The 25708-nt window shown below is 37.2% G+C and overlaps 2 protein-coding genes across 9 annotated transcripts in view; both read right to left on the bottom strand.

Moving 5' to 3' along the window:
* XRN1 (5'-3' exoribonuclease 1) overlaps positions 1 to 8311 on the bottom strand; it is a 37294-nt gene extending 28983 nt beyond the window's left edge. For 6 of the 8 annotated variants that reach the window (XM_082319470.1, XM_082319471.1, XM_082319474.1 and 3 more), the window contains exons 1-7: positions 8122 to 8311; positions 4867 to 5099; positions 3436 to 3533; positions 2945 to 3054; positions 2745 to 2855; positions 2425 to 2507; positions 89 to 176 (exon numbers count right to left, since the gene is read on the bottom strand). In XM_082319470.1, the coding sequence (XP_082175596.1) occupies positions 89 to 176; positions 2425 to 2507; positions 2745 to 2855; positions 2945 to 3054; positions 3436 to 3533; positions 4867 to 5099; positions 8122 to 8196 (798 nt within the window). In that variant the 5' untranslated portion in view covers positions 8197 to 8311. Of the gene's footprint in view, positions 1 to 88; positions 177 to 2424; positions 2508 to 2744; positions 2856 to 2944; positions 3055 to 3435; positions 3534 to 4866; positions 5100 to 8121 lie in introns of those variants that run through there. The other 2 variants (XM_082319476.1, XM_082319477.1) reach the window with 2 other exon arrangements.
* Positions 8312 to 9878: 1567 nt separating this feature from the next.
* Positions 9879 to 25708, bottom strand: part of ATR (ATR checkpoint kinase) — a 41365-nt gene continuing 25535 nt past the window's right edge. Inside the window, exons 30-47 of the mRNA XM_082319385.1 lie at positions 24608 to 24699; positions 23921 to 24012; positions 23400 to 23577; positions 22057 to 22233; positions 21503 to 21662; positions 20776 to 20955; positions 19102 to 19244; positions 18601 to 18698; positions 17272 to 17504; positions 16389 to 16523; positions 15634 to 15834; positions 15178 to 15321; positions 14277 to 14427; positions 13251 to 13407; positions 12966 to 13119; positions 11882 to 12033; positions 11527 to 11632; positions 9879 to 10158 (exon numbers count right to left, since the gene is read on the bottom strand). Of these exons, the coding sequence (XP_082175511.1) occupies positions 9985 to 10158; positions 11527 to 11632; positions 11882 to 12033; positions 12966 to 13119; positions 13251 to 13407; positions 14277 to 14427; positions 15178 to 15321; positions 15634 to 15834; positions 16389 to 16523; positions 17272 to 17504; positions 18601 to 18698; positions 19102 to 19244; positions 20776 to 20955; positions 21503 to 21662; positions 22057 to 22233; positions 23400 to 23577; positions 23921 to 24012; positions 24608 to 24699 (2727 nt within the window). The 3' untranslated portion in view covers positions 9879 to 9984. The remainder of the gene's footprint in view (positions 10159 to 11526; positions 11633 to 11881; positions 12034 to 12965; positions 13120 to 13250; positions 13408 to 14276; positions 14428 to 15177; positions 15322 to 15633; positions 15835 to 16388; positions 16524 to 17271; positions 17505 to 18600; positions 18699 to 19101; positions 19245 to 20775; positions 20956 to 21502; positions 21663 to 22056; positions 22234 to 23399; positions 23578 to 23920; positions 24013 to 24607; positions 24700 to 25708) is intronic.

The following is a 25708-nucleotide window of genomic DNA, read 5'->3' as shown; positions in this document are numbered from 1 at the left end:
AAGAAAACACAGGAGCATAATTTTTATTATCATGTCTGCATAAAAAGACCTCACACATGTCTTCAGTCACAGCTCCATTAGAACTTACTTTTACTGGTGAAAATTCATAATCAATATATTCTCTCATCAATGATAAGTGCAGTAAATGAAACGTGGTTTCCTCTGGTGCACATGCTCTGTAAATTATTCAAAACATTCATTATTTATAAACACACTTTCAACATGAATATTTAATAAATTCAAGGTTACCTAAAACCAAGTACTCTTACTAGGATTATACCCCTGCAGAAGAAGTAACATATAAACATTTCTTTGAATCTATTTTAGGATTCATCTGGTTTGAGTCTATAAAATTTTGCAGGAGAATCTTCTAAACAGCAGATGTGACTGCACTGGATGGAAAACAGCTACCTTAGAGAAAGCAGGGCAGCTTTGTGGAGTTCCGTGTTGCATTAACTATTTCCTAAGTAATTATCTCATTGTCCAAAAAAGGGACAACCTAACCTAACTTTGCACCAAACCCAATACGTTTTAAGGTCTTTTAGAACTAGTCTGACTACATACAGAGTACACAGATTCATGTCTAAACTGGCTGGGTTACATTTGCAGTCATTTGAAATGCTTCTTGTAAGAAAAGAATATGTTCAGCTTGAAAATATGCTCTGTATGTATTACCTAGTGGCTTCAAAACACCACCAAATAAATGACAAACCTACTGTTTATGGCATAAATTAGTCAACATGTATTCTGCCTCCCTTTCCTCTCTTCACTAAAATTACTTAATACCTAAGCCAACATTAGGCCAAAATCAGTTAATATCTATGCCAAAAGATTAATGAGCTAAAGACTAATGTATTTTAAATTTGTAAAGGACCATTTCACCTTGTAGATACCGTAACTAGCTGGGACAACCTCCAGTGACAAACGAGGATAAACACCTGTGTATCCACACATACACATACATAGTAGATTTTGGCCAAAATCCTCTGAGGAAGGTGCGTGTGATACACACGCACTTAAATGAAGACTACTAAGACGAACTCTGAGCTACATGTGGCTGCATAGAACTTCAGACCCAATTCTGTCACTTTTTAAATGTAATTTTCATGTTGGCAAATCCAGGTTGACGGTCTAAGACTCTAGAGACATTTTGCCCCTTATTCTTCATTGCACTGGACTTGAAAATCCTGATAAAACAAATAATTTCTCTCAATCAAGAAACTGCTGACAGATATTAATTTGTATGTATTTTTAGTATTTTCAAATTTCCAATTGTAAGCACTCATAAAAGTGACAATATTGACAGAAGACAATTCCCATAACTTCCAGAAGTAAATGCCTGTAATGAGCAATATTATCAAGAAATTACAACAGAAGCCAAATATGAAACAACAGTGGAGGGGGAAAAAAAAAAAATACTGACACCTTGCCTCTTGATTTCATACTTTCTTTAATTAATCCCTCAAAAGGTCATCACACTTTTATATTATTTTTTTAAAAAAGGAAAACCGACATTTTTCTTTGATTAGAAATTTTAAATTAGATTTAAAAGACTTAAGGTCTTTTAAAAACATTACAATATTACATGCCAACACTATCAACAGAGTGAGTATTAATGAAAAGTTGACTGTGGAAGACTATGAAAAGAATACTTATTTCTGATGTTTATCATATTGTCCTTGGCAATAAAAACATTTGTTTATTAGCAAAAATGATGCATTTATCCAAACATTTATATGACTTAGAACTGTATTATCCAAAATCCTTTCTGTATCAAAAAAAGTGTATTTCTCTGTCTCTCCCACCTTCTCTCTTTATCCACCAGATATATGCTTAAGGTTCTTCAAAGAAGGAACCTAGCCACAGTAACAGTTGTAAAATTAATTTTTCTATTACTTCAGAATAGCTCCATGTACATGCATAGTTCTGGAACAAATCACCTTGTTCTGACTGATTATAGCCCACAAGTTAGTTCAAATGGGCAAATCCAGAATAACAGCATCCAGTCAGCCCCTTTCTAAGAGAGTTTATTTTAGTAATTATTCTAGTAATTTACTTACATGCACAAAACCTCAGAGATATAAATACATTTTAGAAAGTCAAGATCCGCATAAGACAATTATGGAAACAATGTCAGTACATCCTGGGCTGCCCCATTCATAATATGAAAAAAGAAGGAGAACACACCGAAGCTCTAAGGTTTTTTTTATCAGGTGTCCTGACAGCATACATTTTCTCACGTAAGCGGATTCAAATGCACAATTTACCAAGTTGATCTCTCTAATTTCGTGTATTTTCTAACACAAAAATAAACTAATACTTTATTAATTTAGTATGCAATGAATAAAAAAGTTTTAGTGACCCAGTATCTTTTGAATTTAATTTCATCATATATAAAATAAGAGTAAAGTTAAATCAGTTCACCTTTGAGGTTTTTTACCACCAAATCTGACTTCTTCTCTTAAGAGCGCAAAGTGTGCCTCATGACTTGTTAATCCCAGCATAATCTATTATAAAGAGATATTAGAAAGGTCTTACTTCATTATTTTTTTTAAACTGTTATTTTAAGATTCGAGCACTATAAAGAAATTTTGCTGTTCTGTTTCATTACAAATTCAAAAGTTTGCAGGAATACAAAATGACATGCTTGTTTAATAACATTTTAGAACCCTATGCACTTAGGAAGACACAGACATATACACTTTATAAATGTCCATTTTTTGTATTATTTTAATTGCACATACCAAGTCAGCGTCTAAGCCATAGAGACAGTGTCTTGTGTTTGGATCATGATGGGGCTTTGCTTTTTCTGATCTGATGAACTCCATAATTTTATGCTCACCTTCCCCTGGAGTCTGCACAAAAAAACCCAAAATTCATCAGTAAGCATTTTTCTATAAAATAAAAATTTATTTAAAATAAAATGTTAACAAAATACAATGACCTCATGGCCTGATAAGTAGACTGTTACTCCTTGCCAGGATTTGTCTGTGGAAATCTTCATATTTACAAAATATTTAAGATGCTCATGCAATCTGGCCATGAATTCAGTTCCTGAAAACAGAAATCTAAGTTAAACACAAAGCTTTTCACCAGTTATTCAAAACTGCATTTACATATCAAAAGTATTAATGAAAAAAACAACAAATAAAAATTCTGCAAGGGATGAAGGGGACAGCTGGTTTTTTTCCCCCAAGATATTTCATTTTTTCCATAGCAATCTAAAAAATTTTTAGAATGAGACAGTATTCCAACCCTACTAAAAGTTATTAAAACTTGTGTTCCCAACTTACTTGAGCCTTTACTGATTCTGTCCTCTAATTTAAAAAAAAAAAAAAAAAAAAAAAGAAAGCGCCTTAGGATGGGAAAACAGTGCCAAAATATAGATGCAAAAACATAAATCTAACCACTTAAATCATTAACAAATTATCTTACCTGGTGTAATACAGTTGGAGTCAAATCTGGCTTCTGTAGGGAGAATTTCTCCCTTTTCTAATGCCTTTTTTATTTTGTCCTCTGCCTCTTTTGCTGATCTAAAACAAAACAGGGTTGGAGAGAGGGAATAGAGAAAGAATCAACTTATTCAAATGTTAATATCCTAAGTACAGCTTTACTGATAAAATACATACAGTTGATTTTTTAAAAAAATGCTTAAAAAAAAAAAGGGAGAGAAATTTAACACCTGAATAGCTTGAACTTGTTTCTGATACACCTGGAAGGCTCTAAAATAGCTTTTTTTCCCCTACTAATGATGATAATCTGTCATTGCTCAGATATAGTTAATATTTACATCGCCAAGATGATCGTTCAATGGCTGATCACAATGAAAGCAAATTAGTGTTGGAACAGTAGGAATAATTAAGATCTAAACATCTGAAAATGCTATCCCAGAACAATAATGGTAATATAGTTAAACAAAGCAGCAAGTTTGGAATACCACAGAGGTAGGAGGAGTGAACTTAAGATTTATCATCACTAGTAATGGAGAAACAAACAAACAAAGGCCATCCTAGCCTTTCTTGGCCAAGGATTTCATAAACATTTTTGAACCAGAAAAAGAGAAACCACCAATATCTTAAATTTTCATCCTTCTCTCAATTCTGCTCCGATTTTCTATTTAGAACTCTTTCTTAATCTTTTCTTCCTCTCAATCGCCTTTTTTCCTTAAAAAAAAAAAAAAAAAAAAGACAAAAAACAAACCCACAAAAAACCCCAGTGGCTTGAAAAAAATTTTCTCTTGTCCCTTTTCCCCAGTTTGTTTCTGTTGCATCTCGCTCACCATCCCTGTATTATCTGGCCACTGGCTTGCTTTCCTTACAGCAGTCTTCAAAAAAGCTTCCACATCTCCCAAAACATTAATGTAATTCTTAACACTGCGAAATCTACTTGCAGCTCTGTATTTGAGCTAGCTTGCTAACTGGTATGATAGAAAACCAGAGTTTCATTAGAAACTTCATTTCTTCTACGACTATCAAAGAATATTCCATTATAGTTACCAAAAAGGCATATCTAGAATTAGCGTTCACAAATACCAAAGACTCTCACAGGTTATGAAGCCATTGGAGACATTTGTAAGAGCTCCACTGCAGATTTATTTCACAGAAAACTTCATAAGAAAAAAGCTCCCCCCACCCCCAAGTCCTGCATACACAGAGAAAAATTGAAGTAACAAGCAAGCATTCCTTTTTGGAATCCTGATTTTAAGTATTAACATTTTACAGGTAGTTACCCTCATTTAACTAAAAATCAAAGCTACTGTCAAAGGCACAACCACTCATAATATATTTTGCTTTTCATGGCACACATTTAAGTAATTTTTTAAAGTGTTTACTATCTTAAAGACAGAGCAAGAAGAAATATTCTCACCTAAAACGTCTCCCACGCTGCTGATTCATTTTTGCTCTTGGAGCTACTCCATCAACTGCCATGAAGAAAACCTTCCTTGGTTTAATAATGCGAAATAGTACTTCCAAATAGTGAAAAATATCAGCAAAAATCTTATCTTCCGAGATTCTGAAGTGAACATCATCATCATTTGGATGTGAACACTGATGTATAATGCCATTCATGTCCAGGTATAAGTTGTCAAATTCTGGAATCTACAAAAGCCACAGTTAGTACCCATTTGGTGACAGCTGAAGCAATGCAATCACTGCTCACGGTGTGGCTGAGACTAATAAACTCTGGAAACGAGCTGAGGTGGGAAGATCTCCCTGGAACCCACTGCATGCCAATGGGCTAAGAATATCTTGACTGGTTATGGGTTTGTCTGCACTTGTAATCCTTTACTATGATTTTCCCAGTGAAGAAAGTCAGCTGAACAGATTCCTATCCTATCCTGATTGTTTCTGGTACCTCAGGACTTCAGTCCCCTGTGCTCGGCCAATCTTCTACATTGTATAAGGGAAAAGCAAATAAAAATCACACTTTTCAGGAAGAGATTTTTTTTTTTTTTTATAACCCCACACATTTCATTGATTCAATCTTGCATAGCTGCACTATAAACAATAAAAACTACAAAACTGAGTATGCAGTTTCCAGCAGTACTTCAAAAGCAAAGCCAGCTTAAGAAGCTTGAGGGCTCTCCCCCTGTTAACCAGTTCCTACCACGACCACTGCATGCTGCCTCTTTAGCTATGCTAAGAGCCATCTGTGAGTCTAGAGAGTGGCAATTACCACCAAAAGCAGTACAGTTATCAATGATAACATCAATTTCTTTCCCACACTTTCCAAACATGTTTTTTTTCTGTCTAGTCCTCTTCTTCTAACAGCTTTATCTGTAGCAGCCCAACTTTCTTTTAAAGGAACAAACCCTCCCCTGAATGCACGCAAGCAACATACAGAGCACAAATACTGTTAAACGTATGAAGCAAAGGGGCTGTTAGCTATCTTTTTGTTGCCAAAAACTACCAAACAGGCACAAAAGCAACTTGCAATAAACAAATCTATTCTGTAACCCACCCATATGACTGTTCATAAAAAAACTCCTGTCATTGCAACTGGTAAAAGGCACTGATAACTTTTTGTGATTTTCTGTAGTATTGCTGCTGACATATCTTCACATAATTTTGAAAGGCATGTTGTTGGACTTGTAGTTATCATCCAGACATAAGAGAAACATAACATTGTTTCAAAAAGAAGAATGATGCAGAGAAGAAACAAGAGGCAGGTTTAGGAAGGATCTCCAGTCACTTGCACTAACTAGTCTTCTGTTGTGCATAATGATCTTCAGTACAGTTAAATTCAATAACCAAACTGCTCTCAAGGTGCTCAAACACCACAACATCCACACAGGCACCACTTTCAGGTAAGAAGAGAGCAAGGAATTGCACAGGCAGCATTCTAAAGAGATGAAAACTAAAGCTTTTATATGAAAGCAACACATATATGGATAACAGATGACCTTTTGAGAAGCACGGCTATAGTATGATTTAAAAATAACAATGTTTTACATAGGGATTGCCTTTTATTCTGGTAGTTTTTTCTGTAGTAGCAAACAGAAATCCTAATCTAGATGCTAGTGTGTGTCAGTCTGTATATTCAAGTGGTCTGGCTGAGAAAAGGAAAAATGGGGATACATACTACTGTTGAAGTTTACTATCACAGATAACAATCTAGACATTTTCTTTTTTATACAGAGTAAGTATTCCACCTAAGCTAACAACATCACCTAGTCTCAGAAAGACTAGCTAGAGAATGACAGTAGCTCTGGTATACAAGGTTGAGCGGTGCTTTCTGTTTACCTTAGGAGCTCTAACAGCCTCTTTCAGAAAGCACCATGGCTACTACCCCCTGCTGCTGTTCCCTGGTTAGAGCAGACACATGCTCACTCCCTCAGCTGCCACAGTTCACAGTTCTTCAGTAGAAGTTTGAAGCTGCCACCAATTTCAGTGAGCAGCCCAGGCTTTTAACAAAACAGCTGAAAAGCCAGCACACACGGCTGCTGCCTTGCTACATAAACAATATGAGACACTTCAGTGGAATCCAACAAATCGGAAGCAAAGACGTAAGCTTTGAAAACTGCTTTGGAACTAGAAGGAAGGGTCAAACATCCAGCTCTGGAATCGCTTGAGCAGGGCATCTTAGATACGTTGACACAACAGCTATTTAATCTTTTAAAATGCTGTCTGTTTAGGAAAAAAAGTTTAACACTCAAACACGCCTTCAATCATCACCCAACTCATCTCAGGACATCCTTGTTCAGACTATAAAACCACGTCCATAACCCCAGTTGAAAGTGATAATGAAAAGTTAAGAGCTTGTATCTAACAAGTACCAAACGTGACTTCTCTGAGAACACGACTTTTTTGCCTGACTGTTAAAAGCATTATTTGCGGCTTTCCTTTTTCAGGCTTTAAGGTACTTCTTCTTTTTGCGACTAATACGAACTGCCCGACGCACGCGACAAGAAGGAGACGCGGCAGAGCTGTCAAACCTGTCCCTCGTCGTTGCTGTGCCATTCGCCGTCAGCGCCCGCGACTCTTCTCAGCCCGGTAACGGGGAGCCCCCGACCTGCCGCCACCCGCGGGGCCGGGCCGCCCAGCAGCGCGGCGGGTTTCGGACGGGCTGCGGCGGAGCGCGGCCGCCGCGGAAACAAAAGCGAAAGGAGCGAGCGCGGCCGCGGGGAGCCCGGCACCGCCGCGCCGCGGGGAAACGCGGGGGTGGGCGCCCCTGGGGGAGCAGCCCGGTTTCGGTCCGGCTGCCTCCGAAAACATTCCTCGCACGGAACGGGGAGCGCGAATACCCGCGCCGCGGAGCTGCGGGGGCAGGCTCCCCGCACCGCTGTACGCTAACGGCGGCCTCGGGTGGGACCTTCAGGCGTCCAGGGGGGCTCCGAACGCCTCGCCCGCTTCCCAGCCGCCGCACGCCGCCATCCCGCGACTTTCGGCCGCTTCGAGCTGCCGGTCCCGCCGAGGCGCGGCCGTAGGCGCAGCCGCCCGCCCTGCGCCGACCCGGCCTCGGCTCCGGCTCAGCCCCGCCAGCCCGGCCCAGGCAAGCCCGGCCGGGGACCAGGCCCGCTCCCTCGCCCCGCCGAGGGGCCAGTCAGGACCCCCCTCCTCCGCCCCGGCGCGGAGCGGAGAGGGGCCCGTGGCAGGCAGCGGCGCTCCGCTCCCGGCTCACCTGATGCTCCTTCAGCACCTGGCTGAGGCAGGGGTACCGCTCCGAGATCCACCGGTAGAACTTGGGGACCCCCATGGCCACCGCTCCCCGCCGCCCTCACAGCCCCCGGGACCCAAACAACCCCGGGCCGCGCTCCGCCCTCCTTCCGGCGCGCCGTACTGACAGCCGGGCCGCCCGCGCCATCGAGCGCCGCGCAGAGCGCCCCGCGCCGACCATAGAGAGCGGCGGACAGAGCGGCGCTGCTGGCGCGGCGCGGGGCGGGGCTGCCTCCCTCCCTCCCCTCAGCCGTCCCCGTCGCCCCGCCCGCCGCCGGCCCCGTCGAGGGGCCGGGAGGGCCGCGGCCGCCGTTCCTGTCAGGCGCGGCGGGCACCGCCGCTCGCCCCCGCCCCTACCAGCGCCTACCAGCCCACGCGGGAGCTGCCACGGCGCGCCTCAGTGCCCTCAGGGCCGGCCTGCCGCGGGGGTGATGGCAATGGGTAACTCCCCCGGCGGTAGCTGGTGCAACAGGTCACCGTCAGGTGCTCTTCACTCTGTGCTGTAACGACAAAGCCAGTGACGGGTAACGTAACCCCCGCAACAGGAAAGGTCAGAGTAGGTTCCAAAGATCTTACCTGGAAAAATCTTCAGGTTTACGGGACAGCGACAACACTTTTGGAAGATCACCCACTCGTTCCCCAGAGAAACAGAACCGCTATAACCAGTTGTAAACCCATTATTTAAATTTACTGTCCAAGCTGTCCGGATTTCAGCTGAAGTAAAACTTGAATCTTGTGACACAGTGACACTGTGATCAAAAACTAGCGGCATTATTTGTCTCTCAGAATAGCAGAAACAAAAAATACTGTAAAAAATTCTAATTATATCCTATTGTAGAGTAAGAGAGTGTAATTTTTCCCTCTTTCCCCCCTCATTTCCCTACAATTTGGAGGCCTAGAGAAGCAAGCATTACTGTAAGTTAGTATATGCCTTCTGAACATAGTTACTCTACTCTTGTCCATCTCCAAATACTTTTTCTGAAATGGAGTTTGAAAAACACTTACTATAGCCACACTTTTTACGAGGGAAAAGAGGGCCTGTGGAGAACTCTCAGGAGCCTGAGTGTATGTTAAAGTCACAGATACTACACCCTGCCTGCTGCGCTGGTGTTAGAGCTGTACTGCCAGCGTCCTTTAACTCGCAGCTTGGGGTCATTCCCTTCAGGAGGGTTTCTTAGCACAGCAGGCAAGGCCAAAAGGAAAGTTTCAGAACATTGTAATGCTTCGCCGGTTTCTTCATGGTAAGGTTTAAGATCCCAAATGCTTTTCTAGACATAGCCAGGCCATATGGAAGAAAGTCAAAGGAAAACAAAATTCAAGGTCTACTGCTGAAAAGAAACACTCATTATTTTTAGAAAGCCCTTCTGACCTAGGAGTAGAAAAAGGGGAAAGAACCACTTTACATCATAGAAGTGTAAAACTTTAATGTCAGATTTACTAATCTACAAGTAAGCTGAATGAGAAAAATCTTTACAAAAATATACAGTACTTTATAGAGCGCATTCTTTCAACACTGCAAAAATTTTTCATATGGTCAGAGTAGGTATGTACATAAGAAACTTGCAGAGACTCGCACTCTAATTTTTAAGCAGTTCCTATATACTGCCTTCTATATGTATACAAAACATAAGCCGGAACACCTTACACACCTGCAAGTATATTCACAACATACTTGCAAGCGTATCATATATTTTACACAGATTTCAGATTGTTCTGCTGCTTACAATCAGAAATCAACAGAAGTAACCAGTTATCACTGATTAATACCTTCTCAAGAATATTATAGCTACATCACTTGTGAACAGTATCATTCCAAAGTGAACAAGTTTCACATATATGGAGCCCAGCCCATATACATCTGGCAGAGCAGGTTGTCATCACTTGCTTCTTGAATAAGGTAATGAACATGCCCTTCAATAGATAAGGGTAATCCTTTTATTCTGTTTCTAGTCTTAATGACACCTTGCAGCCGTTGTTCTATATCGAGGACATGGGTTTTGGCCTGGAAACAAAGAAAAAGGAAAAAAAAAATGAGTATTGCTACTATCCATGAACTTCCACTTCTTAAAATAAAAAAGTATTTATTAGGATGTGTTTGAAATCTGTACGCTAATTTAATACAAATCCCAGCTGTCTACACCAGTAACTCTGAAAATAAAGGATACGCACTTTTAAAAATCATTCTTTAAAATGGATAGATTATTGGTCAAGTTATAACTTTTGCCTTACATTTTTACAGATAAAATTTACCAGAGAAGACTGAAAAAGCTGTGCAAATGTATTTGAAAATGTTAGAATGCTTTATTTCATGCAATTGCTTTCAAATAAATGCAAAATTTTCCCAGCCTTTTTCTTGGAATTCTGGATAAAATTAAAGAAGATACCTAGTCCGGAAAATTTAGGCCAAAATTATGAGAAACTGAAATGAAGAAGTCTAATAACAGGGTGTGATGAGCAACTCAAAATGAGCTCTTCTGAGGCCCACTAGAGTGGCCCGTTCATACTAATTATAGTCACATATTTTCTTTTAAGGCTCAAGTATAACATTGGCACCTATCCAGAAAAAACAGTTAACCATATACAACTATGTGGGTGGCCCTGTAACTAAAAGAGAGGTTATGTAGACACAGCCTGGTTAGTAACTATTTGAAGACCAGGATATTTTCTGTGCTCAAATAGCTCCGTACTGTAGTTTGTCCTTATCTTAGTTGCCGTGTTTATCAGTGCTTCTTAAGTTTTATCTGATATTACACATATCTATTTTCACTAAATATTCCTTTTAAAGCAAAAAGGAAACAAATCAGAATTTTTGCAAAGGGGAAAGAGAATAAATATTTCAGTTTGTGAAAGCTATATTTTGGATGAACAATATCATATTTATCAGCCGCTACAAAAGAAACAGTACATATGAAATCCTAATTTTAACCAAGTATTCCCTGACATGTAACAACATGTATTTATTCAATAATAAACATCCACTCATGAGAAGCACAAAAATACGCATGGAAAGGACTCCAGATGTTACAGTCACTGTAAATCTAGAGGACTGTGCAACAGTCGGAGTGAGGGGGAAGCGGGAGCCTCACCTGTCCTATAGCTTCTGTTGATGTTGTCCTTGATTTAGTAACGCTAATAAGAGAATCATAGGCTCTATTTTGTTTGGTTCTTGAGTAGATAAATTACATTTCCTATCAATAAAAATAGTCTCTTTACGGATAAAAATTATGAACACAAAGATAATAAAAGAAGAAACAACGAGGAATTTTTAAATGAAAATAAAACCAAGAATGTTAAGGTTTCAATTAGAAAATATATAACTTGCAACCACAATGGACACTTGAAGGTTATGCTATGCTTGTTTTCAACTAACCTTTTCGTTGACAACCTCTCCAGTTTCGTTCACCGATGCTTTTGTATTCCCTTTAACAGGTTTACTCCATTCCACAAGAGGATCATGGAGAAAAGTCTTTAAGACACTAAATACATTAAAAATAAAAAAAGGGTAAGATACATATAACATTTAATTTTCAAAACAAGAACACTGACAGGAGTCTAAATTTAGTGCTGAATATTTATATTGTTTTATATTTAACTGCATGTTATAGTAAGACTGAGCTGCATGATAGGCATATGCTGGAACTGGCATATTCACCAGCAGTTACTGTTTCGGATGTTTAGACTACAGACAGCTTTTTCAGAGTTCGTAGCAAAACCAATTGCTGTACCTCATTAAAGGCTCCCTTTGATCACGCATAAGCCTCATTGTGACTTCACAAGCTCTTCGGAAGAGACCTTCTGTTCCCATTGGACCCATTCCATTAACCATGTTGTGAGTGAGACGAAAAGGAACAATTTCCGGAACTTCAAAAGTTTCTCCCTTTACATTGATAAAAAAAGAGTATGCCCTAAGCATTTTAAGCATTATTAAAGGGTAACATTTGCATTGTTTTTAGTTTTTTTCCCCCATCTTTGTCAGTGGCAGTTTCCTAGCTGACGTTTGCTCAGATCACAGTCCTTCTCAGCCGTTAAAGGGAAATTACAGTGAATAAAGGATACCAATGTCCAAATAACCTCTTTTTCCCTGTTTTAATACACTAATACAGTGTATAAAATTTTGTTCTAAATATATATTGCTGCTCTGTAGTCTCATGCAAAATGCTAACTTTTCTTTTACAACATGCAAGTTAGCTTAAAAACAGTTCTTTTTTTTTAATTAAGGGTTATGTACGACAATTTAGGCTTACCAAAAAGAAAGCAGGAGAAATAAACTAACAGTACCTCTACCTCGCTTATCTGAATTAAAAAGGGCACATATTCCACACCAAAAGCATCTTTCAACAGAAACACGAAAACTCCAAATCCCACTCTGGCCACAATTTCTGCTGATTATTTTTAGAGAACCATTGGAATTTTTGTGCTGAATTTGTGTGAGAAAAAACAAAAGAAACTCTTCACAGCAGCAAGATTGTGAATGTAGTATTTACAGCTTTGTTTGGAGGGTGGTAGTGGAGAGAGGAGAGTCACAAAATACAAACCCTCTAAGCTTTGGGCTATTTCAGTGTATCCACATTAGCTCATCTGATATTGGCTAAATCAAAAAGCTGGCTTTCATTAATGCAGTATACAGAACAATCACATACTCTTTACATATCCCAGACTGTTTGTTTGGTATAAATAAGAAACAAAGTGAGAGAGATAACACAACAGATATGTTAACGTCAAAACAGTGGAAAAAACCCAAGACAGTAGAAATTTATAACTTACATGCACATAAAATAAAGAGCAAGTTCAGCAAGTGGCATTTCTCACCTTATTGAAAAGGCAGTTGAAATCCACATGCACACATTCACCAGTCAAAGAATCAAACAGGATGTTTTCACCATGACGGTCTCCTAGACCAAGTATGTAACCTACCATTGACATAACTGCAACAGAGCGACAATAGGCTGACCTGCTATTGTACCTGCAGAAATAAGAATCAGATATGTCTAAGTCACTTCCTTGGGTTATTTGTCTTTATTCAGTAGTATCATTAACGTTTAGCGAAATACGCAAAGTAGATATTCTTGAGCTAGCCCAATCCCAGTCACTCACCAGGAAGTAGGATCAGGGAATGTTCTAAGAAACCATTCATGAAAGAGAGGAGGGTGACGAGGCAGAAGGACTTCTTTGAACATTTTCAGCTTTTCAGACAAAGGTGCTGACTTTGGAAGCATATGCTGACGCAATTCTTTTCCGGTCATATAGATACCTGTAACAGACCTCCTCAATCAGGCAAAAGAAATCCCCAAATATAAAGCCTTACATGTACTATTACAATATGGTATTTTAGAGAAGATAAACATCTCCATAAAGTTGAAATAAATGAAGAAATAGAAAACAACCCATAGAACATGGTGGTGGTGGGGTACTAGAAAGTAAATGAAAAATCATAGTGTTAACTGGAAGAGCAGACCTGGCAAACAAGCCACCAGTTTTACCAATCGCCATGGGGTGGAGTGGGGGCAACACACATATACAAAAACCCCCCACCCTCCCAAAGCCATTCATTATATTCAGCTGAGATGTCTGGACTTCCACACTCCCCAATGTTTGCATACATCCAGATCACGTGTGAAATTTTCCCCCCAAATTTTATTGCTTTGGTAACAAGAAATTCAAAAGAAATCTGATCTTTGCCCCGGAAAGCTGCTGTACCCTCAACCTTGATTCAATTATAAATTATCTTAATTATCTCACACAAATGTAACAGAAATGAAAAGCAGCAGATCAAACCTAAAGAAAAAGTCCCCAGTCTTTTCTGTTATTCAGTGCTGCACATACATTCCCATGCTGCTGAAATTATTTACATCATTGTATAAAAAGAAAGTGTTAAGATGATTGTGTTATCAGTTCATATAAGGAACTTGTTTATTGCAAGCACCAATTCTCTTCCATTTAAGAGTAAGTCTACCACACATATGAATAATAATATATTGCAGATAGTTAAAAATACACATGACTGCATCTTCCTAGAATTTAGTCTGATCCTTGCACTTTTGTCTCATTTACTAATAAAGATACAAGCCCTTTAAAAAAATAAAACACCAAATATCACTATAGTCTAATATATTTCTTTACCTTTCTCCTTATAAAGTTTTATCAGGATATTTCTTAAACCAGCAGTATTGTTCACCCATTCAATTATGCCACATTCATCATTTAATGGAATAACTGCGTAGGTTCGAATATGGAGTTCTCGCCTACGTGACTCCGCATCTTTTCTTAAGCACTATTCACAAAAGAAAAGTGAGATTAACAGGTAACATAGACAGGATTAAAATGCATCAATAACATTAACCATTCTATCTATAGCTATTCTCCAATCACACGATCTAGAATTTAAAATTCTAAACTTCATTGTCTGCAGTAGGTCAAATGCAAGCTCATCTGTTCTCCAAACTAAATAAAAAAAGAGAATTTTGCAATAAAATAGCCAAACTGCATAACTCGTACATGGATTAAATCCCTTAAAAGCAGTATTTGAAAGAAATGTTTTAGTGTTTCAGAGATGCTATCATTTGCTTTAACCTCATGGAAAACATGGTACCGTAACCTTAAGCATAGCGCCGAGAAGCGAAATATAACTGTAACAAGAAGTATGGCAACGCTTTTAATGTGAAAAGATTAATTTACCTATTTCTCATTAAAAACATTTGAAAATACTAAATAAGAAATATGAAACATGACAGCAGAAAGTTTGCAGTTATTTATTTACTGCAAATAACCTTTCCTGTATATTTTTGCTGGAATAAACAATTGTTTTGGCAAAATGTTGTATTTTGTTATTGTTTCACAAGTCCATAAGAAGTTATACATTATCAATTGCTATTGATTTCTGCTGAAATAAGATATTTTGCAACAGCTTACTTTTCTTCCAGTAAGCTTTATATCACGCTAAGTTGTTTTTTTTTTGTTACATAGTTCAGCAGTTTGTTCTGGTCAATAAGTATAATGCATCTGATTGTCTAACTTATCAAACCTTATTAATAAGGGAGTTGAATTCCATGAGCCGACAGTCTTTTCTTAGATCGTCTTTTGGCTTACACATCATAATGTAAGATTTCCCATCTGAACCTTTTAAGGTGATCTTTTTTGGCTTTTGAAGTGAGGCAAGAATTTCCACCTAAGCAAAAAATTAAATTCTTTATAAACACCTGTGGCAGACCATACAAAATAAAGTGCGTAAAGGTAATTACTGCAACCAATCACGTTAGCACTTCCATGGTGCTACAGCATATTAACCTCAGGTCAAAACTTTATCTGAGTACCAAGAGGCCATATCTGTCTCAGGCTGTTATAACAGAAGTCACTCAGTTTCCACAGAAGTAATTATGAAGTTTCCTACTTACTCCTCCAAGTCTAGGGAATGAAGATACCTTTGCAGCTACATTTGTTTAACATGAAGTTTAAAATGAGGTGCTAGCTAGAGGCTTACCGTATCATCAAAGCCTGCAATGTAGGCCCAGCATCCAGGAAAAGGGTCATGGTTAGCATGTGTACCAGGAATTGAAGGAAGAGTTGGTATCATTACAGATTGTAAGGGAATGAGAATTTCACTAAATGTGTGCTCTTCTACTAATCTCTTAAGTGTTCTGAAATGAATATTCATGCTTAATGTTGAGCTGTTTCCATCAACCTTGAAAAAAAAAGTTGTTCAAAAGTTAACAATAAACACTTAAAATATTACTGCTATTTCACATTAACTAATGAATAGAATAGAATAATGAATGCTTATGGTAATAAGAAAAATGGCAAATTACATTTCAAATTAAATGGGAGTGATCAAAAGTAAATATATCTGGCCTTTATGGAAGAATTTAATAATGACAGAATTTATTTAGTTTTACCTTCATTATCATTTGTTCATGAAAACGCAATCACCCTATTTTTATAGTAAAACTCTGAAAGTTACTGAGCAAGAATCATACATGAAAGCATAAAACAATGTAAAGTCTGTGCACTCTGAAATGTACCATTATGTACTGAAATATTATGCAACGTGCTCAATTTAGAGCTATTTTCTATTAAGAAAAAAAAAAAAAAACGAAAAAACTTTTACAAGTTAGCATAGTTTCTGTTAAATTGCAGTAATGTCATGAATTGGCTAATGAAAGCTATCAGAAGAAGCTTTTGTATAACATTTTTGAGTAATCCTATTACATGCATTAATTTGTTTATTTTTGTAAGTACCGGTTTGTTGCATAGTTCTAATAGCTTATCTGTAAGGCGTGTTGCATCTCCAATAAATTTTCCTAAAGATTCCTTCATGTGAATAGCTTTGTTTAGAATTTCCTTACATCTATTGACACGCGTAGGGTAAGAGGACTGAAAAAAGAGGAAAGGTAAAATTTATTAAACAGTCAAATCAATTGAAGAATCCTAAACCGCGCCCCCTCCCCCAATAATTAATATATTCTTTTCTCTGCTTATTGCTTGTCACATTTAATATATGGAGAAGGATGTTCTCCAGCTGAAATTTAGTACCTGTACGAGTACTAAAGTGGTACGGTTGGTGGTGGTGAGGGTGTGGGCTATTATTTTCCGAAACCGTTCTTGGGAGTCACACGATACAAAGGCCAATATTCAAGAATATGCCACTGTATCTTGAACGTTATTTCACCAGCCTTAAAGAAATAATATGCACCATGCCTTCCAATTTGCTTTGGAATGACCTTACTACCAGGTAAGTATTAGGACTAAGTGGTATATCTATCTCATTTTAATCAAGGCACAGAGTTGGTTATTGGATTATAAAACTGGGAGTGCTATTACAATTACTAAAACCCACAAAAACTGTTGTCCGTAACTACCCAATTCATCAGCTATTTGTTATTCAAATTTCCTTTCCTAATACATCACACAAGTCAGGATGCATGTTAGTATTCTAATTTGGAACATTTAAACTGTAATATCTGAACTTCAGACTGCAACACTGTATCACAGCAACTGACTCTCTCAATTCCTTCTTATATTCTCAATAGTAAAATAGTAAAGCGTGAATATATTCACATTTCTCTCTGATGAATACAGTTTTACAAACTTAATAAAGGTGTAGCTATACTTATCAAGGTACCTTGGACACAGCAGTCATCATCCACATTGCTTGCTGTGGATAAGCTAAAAACACTTTAGCAACAATCACCATCAGAACTGCGAAAACTTCATCATGAGAATGGCAGATTCGGGAGATTAACTGAGAAAAAGCTGTCAGAAACTGGTAAGGTGCCAGGTGATTCGTGTGCTCTGTAATCACCTTATTTATTTTAGCTAAATCATTTTTCATTTGAACACGTTCTGAACGACTAGCTGAAAAACACAAGAGGACAAGATTATGCTCCTTTTTTTTTCCATCAGAAATGTAAAGTCATTAAAATCAAGCCTACAGAAACACATTTTGTTGGTAATTTACATAAGCCAAAAAAACTCAAGGAAAAGCAAAAGCTCCTCCTGTAAAGTTCTTTTAACATGACAGACAATAACTTAATACATACGCTATTTAACCAACGAGAATAACAGGAAATAAACAAGCACAGACAACAGGAACATGGAACAGACAATATCAGAAAAGCTCTCCATACACTATTAAAATAAAACATCTATTACTCCTCTAAAGTGATGCAATGGCATAGAACAAAAACAAAACCACTTCATGTATTTCCCTGGTCAAAGGATTTTAATGTTCTTTAGTGGAGAGGAAATGAAGAAAGTCTTTAAAAGGGACGAAATTAGCACATCTGCTCCTATCTCCACCGCTGCACCTGAGGACCCAGCATGAGTAGCGCATCAACAACAGAGAAAGCAGCATCCGATGTGCCCGCAGCCAAATTCAGCTGACCTAAGCGTATAGAACCAGGTCAAGATCAAGGAGTCACAACTGCCTGCTTCACTCCAGACCTGCAGGCAATCTTTGCAATTTTCATTTGTACAAAAATCTCCCATCCAAAACGTATCTATGGTAGTAATTTCACATGCCTCGATGCTGCCCACAGGATTCCCGTGGCCCGCCCCACCCCAATTCCTTCAACAACTGGAACCAAGACAAATTGGAAAAAAGCCCCAAAGCCTAACACTTTACTGTAGCAAGTGTATATAAAACCACTACTCATTACTCATGAAGCAACTTAGCAGAGGTGACAGGTGACATGCAAGGATTTTCCCTAAATCTGTTTATCGACTTAAATTACCTGAGGAACAATGCTATCTCATATTTTAAAAAATTCTGGAGGGTTAATTAAAGTAATTAATACTCTCCTGCATATTAACATCCTGTAATTTAAGAATAATAGTACTTTCTTGTTTCCATGTATTCTCGGGCAGTAAGGCTAAACAAAGAACTGTAAATATACTTCACTGCTCTTTCAAGTATGACTCAGGATGTATGTACTGGGAAAAAATGTTCTACCTTTATCACATTCATAGGCTTTTGCTCCAAAGTCCAGCCATAAAGATAGCATTCTTGGCATTGACTGATAGATGAATTGGTTTCCATACTGTAGAGACCTGTGATTACATGTTTAAATGACAGCATGTTAATGATATATATTAGAAGCATTACAAAACTTCGCATCCTTAATTGTTTCACATTCCATTCCAGAGTTTAAAAATTTGTGTTCAGCATTTTAATGGATCTGCAACAACTACAAGCTTACTAATACACAAAGGTTTTGTTTTTATTAATCAAAACTGCAGATGAAATAATTAACTGTCTTACACAAGACAGACAACAATTGCTTAGTCAGAAGGCAGAAGTAGAACTAATAAGGTATGAAAACAAAAGGAAGCATGCGGTATTTTGTTTTACAATACTGCATAAAAATTTGAGACAGTCTGAATTGTTGAAAGACAACATATTCCTATAAAATGTTTTTTTCAGTATAATAGTCATCCTTCTATAGAAACTAACCTCCCAAAATGATGAACTATGTATCTAATCAGATCTCCTTGTTTTTCCATCTTGTTATCAGTTACCATTGGCATTAATTTATCATAATATTTAGCAAGATAAAAATGTCCATCTTCCCATTCTGGCAAGCAAATTGTAACATCCTGCAACAAAATCAGAAAGAGATAATTACTTTTGAGAGGATGCTAAATTTAAAATAAAAAATAAAACAATAATTAAAAAAAAAGATTCTCAAGAAACAAGAATCTTGTATTAGTCACCTTTGTGCAAAGTACATGCAAAGAAGTAGTCATTGTAAATTTGTAGCTCCAAAATTTTGCCCCAAGATAAAATGCCTGTACAAACTAGAGGTCTGTTCTTAAAATACGTTTTGGATTTTGAGACAGCAAGTTAATTTAAGACAGGATGATACAGGATTCCTCAACTAGGAAAGATAATAGTTTCAGTAAAAGTAATATAATCAAGTTCCTGATCCTGATAAACTCAATACTGTGTGTCTTTTTAGTTTTTTGAAAAGTGAAACAGCAGGATGTTTTTCACATTTCTGTTTTCCTTCTAAAAGCATGATGTTTAAAAGAAAAACAAAAAATTGTATGACATATATTAGAAAAGAAATAACTTAGCAAGTAGCACATCCATTGTCTAATAACACTGGCTTGTTTCCAGTGCCAATATTTAGACAGTAGAGAATTCTAAGCATTAGTATTTTAATATAATCCATCGAAATTTCTTTAGTTTCCATTATTTCAACCTTCATTTGATTTGATACATCCATTAGATTTTTCTCTAAATGACTGTTACAGAAGTATTTTAATTAGTAAGACAGCAGTATTAACAGTATCAAATGCCAAAACTTGGATAGGAGACATACTACTTTTAAGGAAGCATAAAGATCTGCACCTACTACTTATTTAGAAGGCAATATTAATGCCAAAACAGTATTTCACTGGCATAACAAGATGAAGCAGTGTAGTGCTGTGTTGTTGAAGAAAAACATACCAGTTGCCCCTTTCCCTAGTTCTTCAGAGAGTGGAAGCATATTTAAAGCACGGTTATAAGTCACTACCAGAGAGAGAGGTAACACTGAAGAGTAGCGCAATGTGTTATCAAGTTATCTCACTGTCTATTTAGAGTAGCCCACATTTTAGTGAGGAATTCTAATTTGTGCATGCATAAGAACATGCACAAGAAGAATATTTCAGGCACCGGACCAGGCTGCCCAGGGAAGTGGTTGAGTCCCCAGCCCTGGAGGTATTTAAAAGACGGGTAGATGTGGTGCTTAGGGACATGGTTTAGTGGTGGACTTGGCAGTGCTAGATTAATGGTTGGACTTGATGATCTTGAAGGTCTTTTCCAACCTTAACGATTCTATGATTTTAAGAAAAAAGCTATACTCCTGTAATTTGTTTTTTACTTTAAAAGAGTTATATTAGGTATTCTTAGCTCCCACTGTTGGGAACTGTAGACTTCCCTGTATTGATGTGTTATATTAAAGCTAATTCAGATAGTTAAATCATTACAAGAACTACTTCCCTCCTACACATTGATATACCATTTCATCCCATTGATGTTATCCTTGGTTGACATCGTCAGGAACATAACGATAGCTTACTTAAGGGATATATTATTATTATTCAAAACTACTGTCTTGTTAACACTAGTATATCAAATTACCTTATACTTTTTCATAACTGCATTGCTTTCAAAGTTAGCAGTTTCTTCCATAAATCTGCCCACTAGCAGCATTGCCCGACCATGGATGAGCTGATTTTTGGTACTGCACGGTGCTTTATTTTCAGGGAAACATAACTCAACCCCCTTCTGGAGAACAATAAGTGCTTGATGAACCTCACCCTAAGGGAAAGAGGAAAACATTTTATATGCTTTAAATAAGAGAGAAGTAAAACTTCCATATCACAGTTGTTATTGAAGCAAAGCTATGTCCCTGAGTGTGTCCTAGACTATTCTGGCTATGGTGACTGAATATTACTGACTTTATATGCTTCTTATACTCCCTTGTTATCTCAGCGTTGTTGTCCCTCTAGGTTTACCACAGTAATTGCTCCCATGTTTGCTGCCTACCTCTGTTACTTAAATGGATACAAATTAAGGACAGGTCTACTATTAAGATAATTTAAATTTGCCTGGGCTGCTTTGACAGAGGCAGGTAATCCACTGTTTTTATACATAGCTGCCAGAAAAGTCAATGGATGCAGAAAAGGACTGACTAGCAGTTGGAGGTAAAAACTTCCCGTGGCTCAACTGCAATCAGAATGTGCTGATAGTCCCAGCTGACATATTTTGTTTTACGTATACTGATTGTGTGCCTTTTTTTCTTGGAGAAAAATAAAGATCATTTACTTGCATGTAAGAAATTAAGTTCCATTTTTATTTTCTTTACCTTGGACCAGAGCCACTTTGCTCTTTCTATATAAAGTTCTGAGAGCGTAGATTCTCCAGCATTCAGAAGAGCATTATACGCAGTCTGGTGATGACCAGCTTTTCTTGCAACTCTAGCACTCTGGAGCCAACACTGACCAACAAGCTCACTGTAATCCTGGCTGCAGAGATATTTTTGAAGAAAATGAAAAATTTCAGTCATGAATGCTACTTTACAATTTGAAGCAAATATCACAATGTGTTGAAACACAAAATTTCTCAATAAGCTATATACTACATAGTGATCACTTAAAATTATTTGTAATACATCTCTCTCACCTTTTTTCCATTTAGGCCTAGAAACAAATACTCTTTCCCCCTGTTTCTCCGTTATCTTTCCTATAGACACCACTTTTCCCTTCTATTTTGAAAGTACGTAATATTGGAGAAGACTGCTTTTGTCTACAATATAAATTTCCACAGAGTTTTTATCTTCTCTCTTCTAACACATATGTGAAAAAACAGAATATTACTGAGAATACAACACAGACAGACAAAAACCAGTCATGTTCTCACCTTTTACTGAGACTCAGCAAAGCCCTTCTTAGTGCTAAAATGGGTTCTTTTGCTCTGTAAGAGTTTTGGGTCATTTCAATACGAGCACACCAATTCAGGGAATCTCTGCCATGGTCACCATCTAGTTGCTGAAACATTGGTCCAATACTATGTTCCAACTCACACAGCATATGCAACCTGTTAGCAAAAGAAAGGCAAAAAATTGTTGAAAATTGGTTGCTGTTTGAGATATATGCAAGCTTTACATAGCTTTTGCCATTTTCTTTCTAAAAGCTGGCCATGTAAGTAATTTCAAATAGTAGGACTTCTTTTAAAAGCAAAAATGCAGCAAAACCAAACACAAGAATCGAGGATTTATAAACTGATTAGTTATTTTCTCACTATTCCTTTGCCAAGCTGCTGAACAGAGACAATGAAGATCACTTGGAGAGGAAGTCAATCTTTAGAAAGAGTATTTCTATCCATTACCTTTAGCAATAATTCTTCAAAAAGTCTGGTATTTTCAACAAATACCATTTTAGAGGCAATATACTATCTGTTACTTAAACACCCTCTTTACAATAATGTTAGTCCATTTATTTTAAAATACCATTATTATTAGCTGTCACTGTAAAGCTGCAAAGCTGAGAACTTGTAAACACCTAAGTTCTCATTGGCAGAGCTTAAGTGTAGTGGGTATATCTGACAGAGAAACAGTGACTGTTTGAAGGCTTCCGAGTAGCCCAAATCAATGGCTAAATCTAACTATTTTGAAACACTTCTTTCTCAATACTCAAACTCCTTTTTCTAAATAAAATAACACTGAAAAAATTAACAACACAAAATAGAATTAAGAAGTAATTAAGAAATACATACTTCAACTGGCTAGTTTCATGCAATATCTTGCCATAAGGATGCATTTACAGTGCAGAGGAAGTATTAAGCCTTTTTCATTAAAAGAAAGGCTACTCACTTGTTAGCCTACTAAAGCCAAATTCAAAATTTATTAAAAAAGAAAAAGTAAAACTACTGAAAGGGATGGGGGTTCAATTTTTACTGTGTTTTGTTGATAAAAGAAGGGAGTGCTTTTAGGCTACCATACAGATTAAAAGCAAAAGATTGAAAGACTATACCCAACAGTTTTATTGTGAATATTTTTCATGGGGGATAAATATAAATTTCCAATTAATCAAAGGTATCCAGTTGGGTGAGTATTTAAAAATAAACAAAAGAAAAGAAAAAAAAAAAGACGTGACAGAAAATGCACATCAGTACCATTTATTGTGGAAATGGAAAATTCTTGCTACTGCATACTTGATTATGTGATTTCTGGATTTGAAAATAGTGACATGAAAATCAGAAACCTGATAATGTGTTCGTATCCTCGCTGATAGGATCCTCTTTCAAAGCTTGCTGCTGAAAGTGGTACAATCTGTTCTGCTCGAACAACCTTCAGTGTTTCATAAAAAGCTGCTTCATTTTTCTTCTTGGCTGACAATAATAGATGTCCTAGTCTGACACTCCAAGTAGTGGACTTCACATCTTTGAGGAGGAAAAGAAAAGCCTCTCAAACTCTAATGCTAAATTGTCTTAACATACTACTGGAAAAATAAGTTTTTCTCAGAAATAATTAATAAAATTTTAGAAATATTGTATAATTCCACCCCACAATCCATCCCCCCTAACAAACCCAGAAGAAATTTGGCCTTACACTTGCTTGAAATTTCTACTCAAAGACTATACAGTTTACAGTCAAATATATTTACGAGACTAAAAAATAGCTAACAGCTAATAGCTGCCCCTTGATTCAAGATGATTAGACTAAAACATACACTTGTTCAGAAATGCAAGGAAGAATTCATATTTTGATATCATGATAGCTTACCTGAAGCCAAATAATTTTCCAGTAAATCCCATCGTGACAGTTTCCAAGCTGCTTCCACTCTGTAAGTGTTCAATTCAGAAATCCATTCAGACCTATTAAAAGAAAATTAAGGCAATAAAAGCTTGTGCTGAACTCATTTTTTTCCTTTCCCCCTCAGTATGTTAGCTCTACATTATATTAGCAAGTATTCTTTATGTAAAGCTTTTCACACTTGAAAAGAAGCAAGGTAAGCTTGCTTCTAATAAAATTCAGTAAGACCAAAGGATATGCATTGACAAAAAATAATAGCTGTACGACACAATCCCACAAATTCAATTTCTAAGTACTGTATTTAACTTCTATGGCACATTTTAAAAATTACCATCTTCCAATCCATTTATCCTGTTAGGCTACAGAATAGCTATGGAACAAGTAACATGCAAGCCAATGGATGAAAGATTCTATTTAACAAATTAAAGCACATATCAACACTGTACACAGTGCAGACAAAAAGTACTAACATTTTGGGAAGTCTTGAAATAAATTTATAGACAAAGCACTTAAAGTTTTCTAGCTTCACATTGCTAATTGGATATGCTTGATAAGCCTCAAAATGCTTGATAATGTGCAAAAATGGCTACAAGGCATAGGTGTAATACAAGAGCTTCATATTACTGAAATGCACATTGTGTTACATGCTTACAGTACCTGTTCGCAAGCACTCCATTGACCTGAGTAATTACAGTAGATAACTGACCAAGGCCTAACATGGACTTCACTACACCATGATAATGAATAATCTAGAAATAAGGGAAAAAAAAAAAAACACGAATGAAAAAAACCCGCCACACATACATTAATGAAATTCATGGCAGTCTGAAGGAGGAAATATGTCCATTCGGATGCTTTTTATAACATGAAAAGGCATAACCAATTGCATCATAAGCTAAATGAACATTCAAAATTTAAAAAAATAAAGTAAAAGTCTATGATTACCAAAGAACTTAAATCACCATAGGCAATTTTTGAAATGTGCCTCACCGCAAATGTAGTTTGATGTTAATTTATTGATACCCATATCAGAGCTGTGAATAAAAATTTGATTTAAAGAAATGAACAACAAAAAAGAAAAAGTCACAGGAAAGAAATAACCCCAAAACCCAAAGCAATTTCACTCTTAATAAAAATGTTTTCCTTACTGTAGGAATGAAGTAGGGCCATCAAAACACTCTATTTACTATACCTGTTATCAGCTGTGCTAGATAACCTCTGCTTCCCAGGGAACTGCAAGAAACCATAGGGATATCCTAGCCTGGGAAACTTTTTACCAATTTCCATCAGAGAAGTATTTCAACTATAGAAAGGGTAATACATGTCTTCAACTTTCTTTTTGCATTTATCGTCACATCTCTGGATATTCACTCTAGCATATGAAAAGCATGATGATTTTCCAGTACTGCTCAGCTTAACAGTACCTTATATGTTCCAAATAAAGGAAGGGCAACAGGAATGGAAGACAAATAATTGTAAGTTTTCTTTACTCATTTTCCAATTGCTCTTACATTATGAACATTTTCTCTGGAAGTCAATAATCAAAAATAGTAAGTCAGAATTACTTCGAATAAAACCTGTGGTAACTTGCTTTAATGGTTCTCTTGGCATGTACCAGTACTGACTGATATTTAAACAATCAATTCCAGGCCTTCCCAAGCAAAGGCTGAACTTTAATTAGTAAGCTGTCCTAGCAAAAACCTGGGTATAAGCATCCAACTATTAAACCAAGCCTGCAAATTACAGTATAAACCCAAT

The sequence above is a fragment of the Platalea leucorodia genome (genome assembly GCF_965183815.1).
Source record: "Platalea leucorodia genome assembly, chromosome: 8".
Lineage (NCBI taxonomy): Eukaryota > Metazoa > Chordata > Aves > Pelecaniformes > Threskiornithidae > Platalea > Platalea leucorodia.
This window is presented reverse-complemented; position numbering and strand designations above follow the sequence as displayed.